We start from the raw sequence: 13,123 nt of genomic DNA on the forward strand, positions 1-13,123 counted from the left end.
TGGTCCCTTCCTCCTCTTAGCACCTGCTCCTCCCTGGAGCTCCTGGAGATTACCTGGAAGATAATTTGATCCACAGCTGCCAAGTGTCAACAGGCTTCAGAGAAGCCTGAAAGGAAAATCAAAGAGGTTTCTGGTCGGGAGCAGCTCTTTCCTCAGGGGAGTGGCCATTCCAAGTTCAGTATGCGCTTACTGTGTGTAGCTTATGTGTGTGTTCTCTGTAATGTGCTTATGATCTGTGTTCTCCTGGGGAGGATCAAGTGCCTGGGTTGGTCATGAGAGTGGATTGCAGTAAAACAAAAGCGCTAATAATAATAATTACAGTCACACTGGCTTGGCCAGGGCCAGAAATTGGCTTTATCTGTCTAGAGGTAGTTTTACAGAGTCGCTGGTAAGGCTCCTGGCCTGGAGCCTTCACTCATCACTCAGTTCCGAGTAGGACTAGATGTCTACACCTTCCTGATGGTGCCTCACACCTCTCTTGGTAGTGATCTACACTTCTTCCGGGCAGCACCTCTTTCTGTCACATAGTCCACATGGCGGGCCTCTAAGTCGAGAGATGAGTTATCAGGGCAAAGAAAAGCGACTTTATTCAGAGAGCCAGCAGATGGAGAAAATGGTGGACTGGTGTCCGAAAGAACCAGCTTCCCTGAATTAGAACTCAGGTTTCTTTTATACGAGTTCCCTGGTGACTCAGATGGTAAAGCGTCTGACTACAATGCAGGACACCCAGGTTCAATCCCCGGGTCGGGAAGATCCTCTTGAGAAGGAAATGGCAACCCACTCCAGTATTCTTGCCTGGAGAATCCCATGGACGGAGGAGTGTGGTGGGCTACAGTCCGTGGGGTCGCAAGGAGTCAGACGTGGCTGAACAACTTCACTTTTCTTTTATCCTAAAGGAGGAGAGGGGGGTGGCTGGTTGTTGCAGATTTCTTGGTATTGGAATCCTTTGTTCTCACAGCTGCCCACAGAGCTCTGGTCACAGTATTCCCATAAACCTCCCACAAGGAAAATGCTCTTCTCTGTTCTGCAACTTTCTCTCTCTCTGTGATGGAGACGTGTTATGCTTTTAAAGGTCAGAGCCTTGAGAATGGGCTCTCCTGTATGCTTCAGGAGGAGCGTTCTTTTAGGGAAGATGCGGAGCCTGCGCGACAAAGCCCAGATGACAGATCACAAGGGTTAGCGCTAAAGGCATAGGTCCAACGTGGAGTCAGGTTGCCTCTTTCTATTACATTTCCTTGGAAGCAGCTTTCAAAACCTGTCTCCTCTGGATTTGCACAAGCCCTCTCTCCAGGCCTTGGAATGGCCTTGTCATTGGCAGTGCACGCAACACAGCCTATCCTCAGGCTTGTCCACTTTCCAAAGCGACACCTCTGCCTTGGAGCCACCGTGAACTGGCCTCTAACCCTGCCCTTGTGCTGTGTGCCCCCCCAGGTCTCCCAGGCAGCGGCGGACCTCCTGGCCTACTGTGAGGCTCACGTGCGAGAGGACCCTCTCATCATCCCAGTGCCTGCGTCGGAAAACCCCTTCCGAGAGAAGAAGTTCTTCTGCACCATCCTCTGACTCCATTTGTTATGAAAATGTCTCCTTTTCTGTCTAAAATCCCTGGTGGAGACTGCGCATGCTCTTAGTTTAGGGACCTCTGCCCACACTCACCCCTGCCCGACCAGCATTACCCCGCTGCCTGTCTTTTCATTAGTTTTCTTCATTGTCTGCAATTTCACCTTTTCTTTTCAGGTTTCTGTTATTTTCATTATTAGAATAGAAAATACACATTTTTTATAGCCAAATAGCAAATGTGCCAAGTTAAAAATAAGTATGGGTGTAAGGGCTTAAATTTTTTAAACATCAGTTCCCAAGTTTACATACATCAAGTTTATGCATTTCAGTGGATAATTTATTGAGAAGAGAAAAGGTACTTAATAAGCTGCCCATTTACCATCATTCAGTATCAAATTAGAGCATTTTGACCAACTGAAGTCTGTGGGTAAAGGTTCCATCTCTCTTCCTGGAAAAACTTCTGGAAGTTTTCTATTTCCTGCTTTTCCATCATCCTATTTAAAAAAGAAAGAACCCGCATCATGAATGGTTTTCTAAATATGGGTCATCCGGGGGCCCTGTGACTCAGCCCCTGATGGAGAGCCCAGACCCCTGTCTCCCACTGGTTGTCATTGATTCCCTTTGCATGTGGTCCTTCTACAAATGTAGGTGTGGGGTAGATATTGGAGTGAGCTTAACTGTAAATGTGGCCCTATTACTTCTCTTTACGTGCTCCAGCCAAGCAGGCCAGGGGCACATTTCTTCTCTCCAAATACCACTTCATCCTGCTTCCTCCTATTCTGGCTCCTGCCCTGCGTGGGCTGCATTAGTAAGGGCCTGTTCTGGGCACAGCCGTGGGCCCGGCAGGGTTTCACCAGGGTGGCCCCTGCCCCAGAGGAGCAAGTCAGGGGCAGCAGCTCACCATGTAGCATCCACTGATCGAAGCAGTCACATGTATCCACTTACTTAATCTTCCAGCAATATACATCTGTTCTAAAAAGAGGAAACTGAGGCACAGAGAGACCATGTAGTTTCCCCAAAGCTATAGATAGTAAGCCAGAAGGCTGGGACCTGAGTGCAGACAGTCTGAGTCCTGAGCCGCTGAGTTCCACTGCCTTCCAGCGCTACCTGTTTGCAGGTAGGTAGGGAGACCTGAAAACAACCTGAGCCGTGTGCCACGAAGCACCGTTGCTGGGGTCTGCTCAGCAGCACACTTCTCTTCCCATCTTCCCTGGGAGCAGACATGTCAGTCCCATATTCTGGCAGCTTATGGAAAATGATATGTGGCTGCCCATCTGGAAGGCTAGACAGCTGTTGATTTTTCTGAGACAAACTTGCAGGTTCCACCTAAAACAAACTCCTATCACCCCTGATAAAGGAAGGGAATAAACCACGGGGCAGAGAGTGAGTGCTCTGTCCAAGTTTGCCCTGTTCCATTTGCCCTGTTACTCCCACCCCGGCTCTGGCAGTGTCTTCACTGTGTGATTCAAGGCAAGCTACTGTATGCCTGGAATATTCCAACCTGCAGACTGTGGATAATGGGTAGTTACTTCTCCTGTCCATCATAAAGGAGATCGGTCCTGGGTGTTCATTGGAAGGACTGATGTTGAAGCTGAAACTCCAATACTTTGACCACCTGATGCGAAGAGCTGACTCATTGGAAAAGACCCTGGTGCTGGGAAAGATTGAAGACGGGAGGAGAGGGGGATGACAGAGGATGAGGTGGTTCGATGGCATCACTGACTCAATGGACATGACTTTGGGTAAACTCCGGGAGTTGGTGATGGACAGGGAGGCGTGGTGTGCTGCGATTCATGGGGTCACAAAGAGTCGGACACGACTGAGCGACTGAACTGAACTGACTCCTCCTGTCTTTGCTCTAAGACAGGGGGAGGTGCTACATAGATGAAGGCTCTGATTATCATTTAAAACAAGTAAATGTACTAAATGCCAGGATATGGTATAGGGATCTAGAATGCATGACTTCAAAGATCCATGGTTCAGTTGGAAGAATCATGTAAAATCACCCACAAAAAAGGCAAATATAATTTTCAGATCAATTAGTGACTTGCTGCCCTTGTAAATGATTTTAGTACATTTTTATTCTTTGCTTCTTTTGTTGAAATCAATTCTTCATTTCATGAAAGCTCCCTGACAATACCAGTGTTGTTAGGAAGCTGTGTGCTCAAACTATAGCATAATTGTATGCTGTCTGTGATAATATGACTTCCAGTCTCCCTCTATTTTGATTTATGACCAGGATCTCTTTATCCTGTGGTCCATGTCAACATCATTAACTTGATCAAACAAAGCACAATCCATAAAAGCACATCAGAGAGACTGGGAAAGTGGGACAACACAGAAACCAGCTAAACCAGGTCAAGAAAAAAGTAATGTGCTCCTCGACTTCACCAAACTTCCTCCCTTTGTTTTCACTTTCACCATCCCTCCATGTACTTTTCCCTCTCCTCCTGTCTGCCTTGCATCGCTCCATGAAATGCTTTTTGTCCTTTTACTACACCTTTTCCTTTCAAACCTACAGCATTTTGTGTGGCTTGCCCCTTCTAATGTATCCCTAAACTCAATATTGCCCTTAAAGGCAAACTCATGCACATGGGCTGTGAGACACACAGATGTGTGGACGAGACCCTCCCCCCAGCAGAAGCAGGGATCTGATGACGCTGCCTGTAGTGAGCAGTTGTCATGTGGCGTTTCCAGCTTGACTGTCTAGCACCTGACCCCTTTCCTAAAGGGGGAAATCATGAACTCACCCCTTATAAATAACTGTAGCGGAATGCCGTGCCTCCAGCACCATGGATGCTGAAATGGGAAAGTCTTCCCTGTCTCAGGTGCATCCCCGTCTCCAGCACCAGACTGACCAGGTAGTGACCAGTGACCTAGGGTGAACTCTGTGGATTCCCATGCTTAGGACTGTGAGTTTGGTGCGAGTGACACAGAAATTAAGGGATGCTGAGACTCATTTCAGGGGAGTTGTGAGGGTCCAGGGGCGGCAGTGGTCCATCATGAAGGTTTCCAAGACTAGCAGGCTGCAGGGGTGATGTCCACTGGTAGCAGTGTCTAGGGATGACACAGTCCTGAGCAGATTGTTTCTGCTTTGTTCCTTGGCCCCACTTCATTCAAGCTCCATCCAATAAATTCCTCATTCTTCTGTGAACTAGCCTGGGTTAAGTGTACTTATCATATGACCTAAAGACTCCATTCCTAGGTGTCTACCCAAAAGAAATGTGTATGTATATTCACCAAGAGAAATGTACTAGAAAATTCATAGAAGCACTGTTCATAATAACCCCAAACTGGAAAGTAGCCACATGCCCATGTCGAATGGATAAACAAGTTATAGTATATTCACACAGTGAAGCCCTACATAGCAAGGAGAAGGGATGCTCCTGCAGACACACGACGACACTGTGAGTCTCACAAGAGGAGGCAAATCCGCACCGTGTAGTTCCGTTAGCATCAGGTGAGAAAGCTGGCAAAGCTGTTTGCAAGTAGTTATGTAAGTTACTCTTAGGGGGCACAAGGGTGCTCCTTGGATGTTCTGTTCCTTGATCTGGTTGCTGGTCACTTGGGCATGTCTATTTCGTGAAAATTCTTTGAGCTGTACACTTGTGGTTTGTGCCCTTTTCTGTATGTATGTTGTACTTCAATAAAAAAGTGTGCTTAGCAATTGAGAATCCTATGGTTATTTCCCATCACCCACCCCCGACATTTTTTTTTGACAGCTCAACTTTTTACTCCTCTTTAGATGTAACATCATTAGTGGGACATTTAAGTATGTGATAACATTCTGAAATCCAAAGTACTTGTAATCCACAGCGCTCTGGACAGAGAGTAGCTCCCAAAGCATTGCAGACAGTGCCTGTGAACGGGGCATGTGAAGCCATGTGTGGAATCTGTGTTGTTGGGAGAACAGTGAGGAATCCTCCTGGGATTTCCCTCTTGGCTCAGCCTGTCAGTGAGGCTGATGACTTCCTCTCAGCCTCTCCTGCCTTCTGACCACTGGAATGAATGGATAACAGGCCACAAAGCCCTGTTACCAGACATCACCTCTGGGGGAAAGAGCTCTACAAGCATCAGCTGGCTTTGCAATGATTCATCTTCTGAATGCAACCCAGTCTCCCCGGCAGCCCGACCTGGAGATACATGGAGGGAATCTCAGCTGCCTTGACTCTGCCCCCGCCCATGGGAATGCTGGGCACCTTCCAAACCTCTGATTGATCCTGAGCCCCTTGTCTCTCAGCTCCCAGCTGGCCTGGTCATTCTCCTTTGTGCAGCTCTGATGCATCAAATCCCGGGCTGATCACAGAGCCACTTCCTGCTGGGACTCCTGCGACACGAATCCACAGTCTTACCTTTGATTCTGAGCACCAGCCCCCCCAGAACTCAACAGTGAGTCTATTTTTTTTTTTAAAGGTATGGAAGAGAATTTATTTCACTTTACTTTCACAATTATACATACCCTTGGTACAGGAAGACCCTATCAAAATTCTATTAATTGCCTTAAGGTAAATAGGTTGATTTTATGAGACTTTCAGACAATTAAGTTTGAGAAAGTTTATGATTATCAGGATTTGTATACATGATCACAATCAAAACAAAGAGATAAGCCAAAGAACAAGACTTTCTTAACCCCCCTGAAAACATAATAAATTACAATTTCTAGTCAAATGTTATTCATATGCTATATTCATTTTGATCTCATTTTCCATTTTATACTCTGGCATTTTCTGAATACAGTTTACATATAATATTGTGTGTTAACTCCCTAGTCTTAATACCACAAAGTCAACTGTTTTACCATGGGTATATTTTTATCATTTAGAGTAGGATATGCTTGTTAATAAGCCAGTTATGTTCCAGTAACTTTGTGAATGCAAAAACACTGAGAAGTAAGAACGAATAATGGAGTTATTTCATGGATCCTCATTCAAGTTTAGGAAAATTACTTCCAGAAAGCTGCAATTCTGCCAAATATATTGTTAAACAGAAACTGAAAGAAAAGTGAAATTACTGGAAGCCTTTGATGGTTCACTAGACATTGTGTGCTTTCAATAGTTCAACACTGTTATGCTTGATAATCAAAAGTAAATTAATAGGCTAACATTTTAAAATGTATACTTTAATTAAGGTATAAAGTATATAAACAATCAGGTAAGCTTCTAGAGAAGCTGACCAAGATACATAAATTAGGAGATATAAGTGTCCATCTAAATTTTTTATACTTTATCTTTTTTTTTTCTTTTTACAGAATATTTATTAAAGTTGTTTAATATACAGTTTTTCATTTGTCATTCTGGAAGTCCTTTTTTAGAAAGACTCTTCTAAAAGAAGAGTCTCATTGTCTCTTCTCATTGCAGCCTCATTGTCAGTGATTATTCCGGACCTCCACGTTGGATAAATTCAATTTCTTCTTGAGACACAAGTTTCCTTCTGTATTTCTGAGGTAAAGTTTTATTATCTCTGCAGTGTCTGGTGGACCCTGATGCATCAGCCAGTCTGGTGATTTACTTCCCTTAGAATGCTGCGAAATTGAGGAAGTATGAGATGGTAGTCCTGCTGATCGTAGAACTTCTGATACATTTGGTTTAGGATTGTCTCTTCTGTCAGGGAACCTTATTAATGGAGTATGTGGCTTGACTACCTGAACGACCCTGCTGGCAGACGCCATCTTGCTGCCCATCATGACCCCCGAGAAGGGGCAGCTTCCCAACAGTGAGTCTAAGTCAGCTGCAGCTTCCCTCCGAGGGAGGCATGGGAAGAGAACAAACCAAAGGTCAGAGGGAATTTTGTTCTGATGATTGTTCCAATTTGACATGGAAATAATGACAACTAGTGTTTGGAGACTCCCCTGATGGTCCAGTGGTTTAGACTCCATGCTTCCAGTGCAGGGGGCATGGTTTCAATCCCTGATCGGGGAACTAGAGATCCCACAAGCTGCGTCATGTAGCCAAAAACCAAAACAAAAAACAACTAGTGTTTTGACCTGAGAAGAAGATGGGCTGAGATCCTAGACTAGACAGACTTCACTTCTGTACCTCATCTCCTTCAGCGTGGTGGGGAGGAGCCAGGGCACAGAAGTTTCTCCACCCTGCCCCATGGCCCAGCTCCTTCTCCCAGGGTGCATTCCACTCTACCCTCCCCAGGATGCACAGCCAGAGCAGGAAGGGTGGCGAATAAGCTGGAGGCCTGCCCAGTTTCAATGTCCCTAAAGATACGTGTGGATGAGCTGATGTCACCTCCTGATGGTCAGGACCTGATACCCCATCCAATTTCTAATAAAACCCTTAACACTTGATTCTGTGTTAACTGTTAATAAGTTACTGACTTATAAGGTGTTCGGGTCCATACATGGTAGTTAACCAAATGCTGAAGTAATTGTGATCACTTACCTTTAGAATGGATAAACAACAAGGTCCTACTGTATAGCACAGGGAGCTATATTCAATATCCTGTGATAAACTATAATGGAAAAGAACATGAGAAAAAGTGACTGAGCACACACACACACACATGTCTGACTCTTTAGGCCCCGTGGACTATAGCCCGCCAGGCTCCTCTGCCCATGGGATTCTCCAAGCAAGAATACTGGAGTGGGTTGCCATTTCCTTTCCTTCTCCAGGGGATCTTCCAAACCCAGGGATCGAACCTGCATCTCCTGCATTGGCAGGTGGATTCTTTACCACTAGCACCACCTGGGAAGCTCATATATATGTATATGGTGGGCTACAGTCTATGGGGTCGCAGAGAATAACCGAGTCACTTTACTATACAGCAAAAACTAACACAACAGGGTAAATCAATTGTACTTCAATAAAATAAAGATTCTCCAGTGACACAGATTGGCCTTGTGTGTGTGTGTGTGTATGTGTGTGTGTGTGTGCGCGCGCTCAATCGTATCCAACTCTTTGCAACCCCATGGACTGTAGCCCACTAGGCTCCTCTGTCCATGGGATTTCCCAGGCAAAAATACTAGAACAGATTGCCATGCCCTTCTCCAGGGCATCTTCCCAACCCAGGGGTCAAACCTGAGTCTCCCGATTGGCAGGTGGAGTGTTTACCAGTGAGCCACTTGGGAAGCCAGAATGGCCTCTTGCTGCTGCTGCTAAGTCGCTTCAGTCGTGTCTGACTCTGTGCAACCCCATAGACGGCAGCCCACCAGGCTCCCCCGTCCCTGGGATTCTCCAGGCAAGAGCACTGGGGTGGGGTGCCATTTCCTTCTCCAATGCGTGAAAGTGAAAAGTGACAGTGAAGTCGCTCAGTCGTGTCCGACTCTTAGCGACCCCATGGACTGCAGCCCACCAGGCTCCTCCGTCCATGGGATTTTCCAGGCAAGAGTACTGGAGTGGGCTGCCATTGCCTTCTCCGAGAATGGCCTCTTAGGCCCTACTTATTCTCCAAAGTCACTTTCACACCTCACTGCCCACAAAACCCCGTGCTCCATCTACACTGGCCGTTATTCAAGTCCACTTCACTAGCCCTGTTCCCAGCTGCCACAGGGTTTTTGCACCTGCTGCTTCCTCAGCCTAGGACATTCTTCATTCCTCTCTTGGTCTTATTCTTCAGATCTCAAGTCCAAAGGTGCCAGCCTTCCCTGAACCCTGTGACCAAGTGAAATCGACGTTTAGGGTCTCCTGTGCTCTGAAGCAGTCCGTCATTGCTGCAGCTCCACGTTGGTACGTGTGGTTGCTCAATGCGCATCTGCCTCCCTGACTACACCGTCAGCTCCACGGGGGCAGGGTTTCATCCCGGGCCCCCAACGTGTCACCTGGCGCGCAATGCAAACCTGGTAAGTACGATCCCAACGAACGAGTGGAAGTCACTACCAGTACTTCTGTGACCCTGAGAGTGTCTGCTTAGAAGTCCTCATAAGCTGCCAACCAGTGTGAACGAACCCTCGGAAGACACTGAAATAATAACCAAGGGGAGGAAGGAAGGAAACCACTATTTGCTGAGTGCATCATTTATTGCAAAGGAAAAAATGTGCTCAACCAAGGTGTTCACATTTTAATCCTCACAGCAACTGTGTTGTAAGATTCATTATCCTCATTCTGTAGATGTATATTCCTCAGATGTATGTGAGGACACTAAGTTCGATTTAAGTAACTCACCCAATATTCAACAAGTACTAAGTGGCTGGATTGGAATTCCCATCAGTCCTTCTAACTTACCACCACCAGAGCATCTGCAGTCAAATCAAGGAGTATAAGAGTTTAAAGGTTTTCATATCCTTCACTTCATGTTTTCTTAAAAAGCTACTAGGAAACCTGGTAGAATGCTCTTTTTAAATTTTTAATGGCAATTTTATTTGTCTTCCCAACTTTAACTGAACTTCAGATTTCTGCTTGTTTTTCCATTTTGGGTCTGCCTAGTTTTTTGGCCATGCTATGTGCCCACAGCATGTGGGATCTTAGTTCCCCAACAGGGATGGAGCCCACGCCCCCGTGCAGTGGAAGCATGGAGTCTTAACCACTGAACCATCGGGGCAGTCCCAAACCCTCCTGACTTTACAGCAGGGGTCCCCAACCTCTGGAATGATGATCTGAGGTGGGGCTGATGTCATAATGATAGAAATAAAGTACACAGTAAATGTAATGCTTGAATCATCCTCAAATCATCCCCCCTACCAGGTCTGTGGAAAAATTGTCTTCCACAAAACTGGTCCCTGGTACCAAAAAGGTCGGGGACCACTGCTTTACTGTATTATTATGCTTTCAAGCCATTTAAAAACCATAAAGCACCTGCATGCTATAAACCCACCTTCACACAGTACGGCTGAACGCTGGTTTAATTATAATAATTCAGGCCAGGGGAGGGCAGTTCCTGGGTAAGTGATAAAAGAACAGCTGGAAGAGGAAAGACACATCGTCCCGTGAAGCATGAAGGAGCATTAGCCAGTTTAGCTCAGGCCTAAATGCCTGTTGTTTGGAGGAGGGGTCCTGAAGTGTTTCTGTGACAAAAATGGCCTGTTAACTACCATGCTCAGGTGTGTGCTCAAGTACTAATTCTCTGACTCTTCCTTCCCAAGCATTTGGAAAATTCTTATCATTTACTTGGGGTTTTTACGTTTTTTATTAAATTCTCTTTCTGGTTTTTCAGTTAAACTTCATTTAACTTAATTTTAAGTAGAAACCAATCCCCAGGCAGAATAAAGAAAATTATTGCCCCTGATGAAGACAGCCCTCTGTAGCTGATGCCCCTTGTATGACACCTGTTTTTTGATCAAATAATGTATTGTCTCCTCTTAGCTCTGCCTGGCCTCTTATATTTAGAAGTACAGACCACCATCAGCGCATCTTGCTGCAGGAAAAATTACATGGCAACGAGAAAACGCAAGAGGAAAGGAGAGGCCCCACTTGGTCAACACATAATCATTGAGGCTGGAGGTATTTGGGAGACCAAAAAAACACAAAATGCTAAGGAGCCAGGTCTTGGAGTCAGAGGGACTCAAATTAAAACCCAGCTCTGCCATTTACCAGCTCCACCACTGCTCTGAACTTTCATGACCTCATTTAGCAAAATGAGGATAGCAACACCTATTTTAGAAGAATTCAATGGAATAACATAAGTATTCAGCATTGTCTGGGACATACACATGCTCAATAAATAGTGACTGACTATATATATATATATATATATATATATATATCTTTGAGGGTTTCTCTGGTGGCTCAGTCGGTATAAGAATCTGCCTGCAATTCAAAATCTGCCTTCAATCCCTGGGTTGGGAAGATCCCCTGGAGAAGGAAATGGCAACCCATGCCAGTATTCTTGCCTGGGAAATCCCATGGGCAGAGAAGCCTGGCAGGTTACAGTCCATGAAGTCGCAAAGAGTCATATATGACTTAGTAACGGAACCACCACCATATATATCTTTTATTATAGTGGAAACCAAACCAGCTTCAGAATTTAAACTAAGACTCTGTTTACTGTGGAAACAAAACCAGTTTCAGCATTTAAAATAAGACTTTCTTGGGACTTCCCTGGCAGTCTAGTGGATAAGACACCACACTTCCACCGCAGGGGGCACAGATTTGCTTCCTGGTCGGGGAACTAAGATCTTGCATGCCAAAAAATAGGGGGAAGAAAAAAACTTTTACCAAAAAACATCATTTACCAAAGAGGCACCAAACAGGGAGGAGAGAAGGTCAGACTGAGCAGCCAGCACCTTGACACATCAGAAGTATAGGCTTCTGTATATATGAAGGCAGTGTAGGAGGTCCCAGGCCTAGAGCTGCCTTGTGAAGACGGGGCCTCAGGCTAGGCAGGGAAATAAGACCTGGCAATCATGACCGTTGGAGCCGGTGGTCGGGCCTATAAATTGTAAGTCTGCAAACTTCAGAATTGCTCTTTTAAAAAGTGATACTACTACTTATCTGAAGGGGGACGAAGTGTTTGGTAAAACCTTCAGTGTCTCTGAAGGGACCACGATATCCACCCAAGGAAGTAAACCACTAAGTGTCTCTGTTGGCTGGAACTTTCTGACTGTGACCAGGCGGTGCTGGCTTCCTGTGGCTGAGCTGATTCTTCTCTGTTATCTTCCCCTGGTTTTTACCTTTGACGGTTTTTAGTATTTATTTGGCCGTGTTGGGTCTCCGGTGCAGCACTCGGGCTTCTGAGTTGTGGCCCGTGGGCTTAGCAGCCCTGTGGCACGTGGGACACCAGCCCCTCGGCCAGGGATGGAGGCCCCATCCCCCACAGCGGAGGGTGGGCTCTCAACCTCTGGACCACTAGGGAACTCCCCCTCGGGCAATCTTGAATGAACGCACACTGGCCCAAAACGGCTGAGGCGGACCCCTCCTCCAGATACCAGGTTCTGCAGGACATGGAGGAAGGGCTCGGGAGGTCAGGCTGGACTGGTGAGGATGGTTGCCCTGTTGTCCCAGCCGGATGCTGGAGGAGAGATGGAGGAGGGGGTCCCCAGGGCTTCTGCTAGGGAGAAGCAGGGGCTTGTCAGTGTCTGGGGCCAGTTATTTAATTATTGTTACAGGCTAAATTATTATGGCTCCCTAGAATTCATATGATGGTGTCTTAACCCCTAGTAACTCAGAATGTGACTACATTTGAAGACAGGGTCTTTTTAAAATTTTTTTAATTTTATTTATTTATTTTATACTGGGTCTTCATTGCTGCTCTGGCTTTTCTCTAGCTGTGATGCATGGGTTTCTCGTTGCGGAGGCTTTTGCTGCCGAGCACGGGCTCTGGAGGGCCCGGGCTTCAGTAGACGCTGCGCGTGGGTTCAGCAGTTGGGCTTCCCGGACTCTGGAGCACGGGCTCAACAGTTGCGGCCCATGGCCTTGGTTGCTCTGCCAGCATGTGGGATCTTCCCGGATCAGGATCAAGACCAAGTCTCCTGCATTGGCAGGTGGATTCCTCACCACTGAGCCACCGGGGAAGCCCGAGACAAGGTCTTGACAGGTAATCAAGCCAAAATGAGGTCGTTAGAGTGGGACCTAATGCAACATGAGTGTGGTGAAGGGGAGGTTAGGACACAGACACACACGCAGGGAAGACCGTGTGAGAACACAAGGAGACAGTGCAAGCCAAGCAGAGGCGCCATAGAAGGAAC

The 13,123-nt window shown here is 46.3% G+C and overlaps 2 protein-coding genes across 4 annotated transcripts in view; one reads left to right on the forward strand and one right to left on the reverse strand.

Annotated features, from left to right (window-relative positions):
- The window catches only part of GNG4 (G protein subunit gamma 4), a 68,990-nt gene extending 63,766 nt beyond the window's left edge, over window positions 1–5,224 (forward strand). For all 3 annotated transcript variants that reach the window (XM_070471058.1, XM_070471056.1, XM_070471057.1), the window contains one exon: window positions 1,432–5,224. In XM_070471058.1, the coding sequence (XP_070327159.1) occupies window positions 1,432–1,560 (129 nt within the window). In that variant the 3' untranslated portion in view covers window positions 1,561–5,224. The remainder of the gene's footprint in view (window positions 1–1,431) is intronic.
- Window positions 5,225–6,096: 872 nt separating this feature from the next.
- On the reverse strand, window positions 6,097–7,258 carry LOC110138727 (alpha-ketoglutarate dehydrogenase component 4-like). Its single transcript, XM_070469866.1, is given in 2 exon segments — window positions 6,097–7,012; window positions 7,015–7,258. Coding segments are annotated over 2 exon segments (309 nt in total). The 5' UTR covers window positions 7,241–7,258; the 3' UTR covers window positions 6,097–6,929.
- Window positions 7,259–13,123: the final 5,865 nt, after the last annotated feature.

Source organism: Odocoileus virginianus, chromosome 7, assembly GCF_023699985.2.
Source record: "Odocoileus virginianus isolate 20LAN1187 ecotype Illinois chromosome 7, Ovbor_1.2, whole genome shotgun sequence".
Taxonomy (NCBI): Eukaryota; Metazoa; Chordata; class Mammalia; order Artiodactyla; family Cervidae; genus Odocoileus; species Odocoileus virginianus.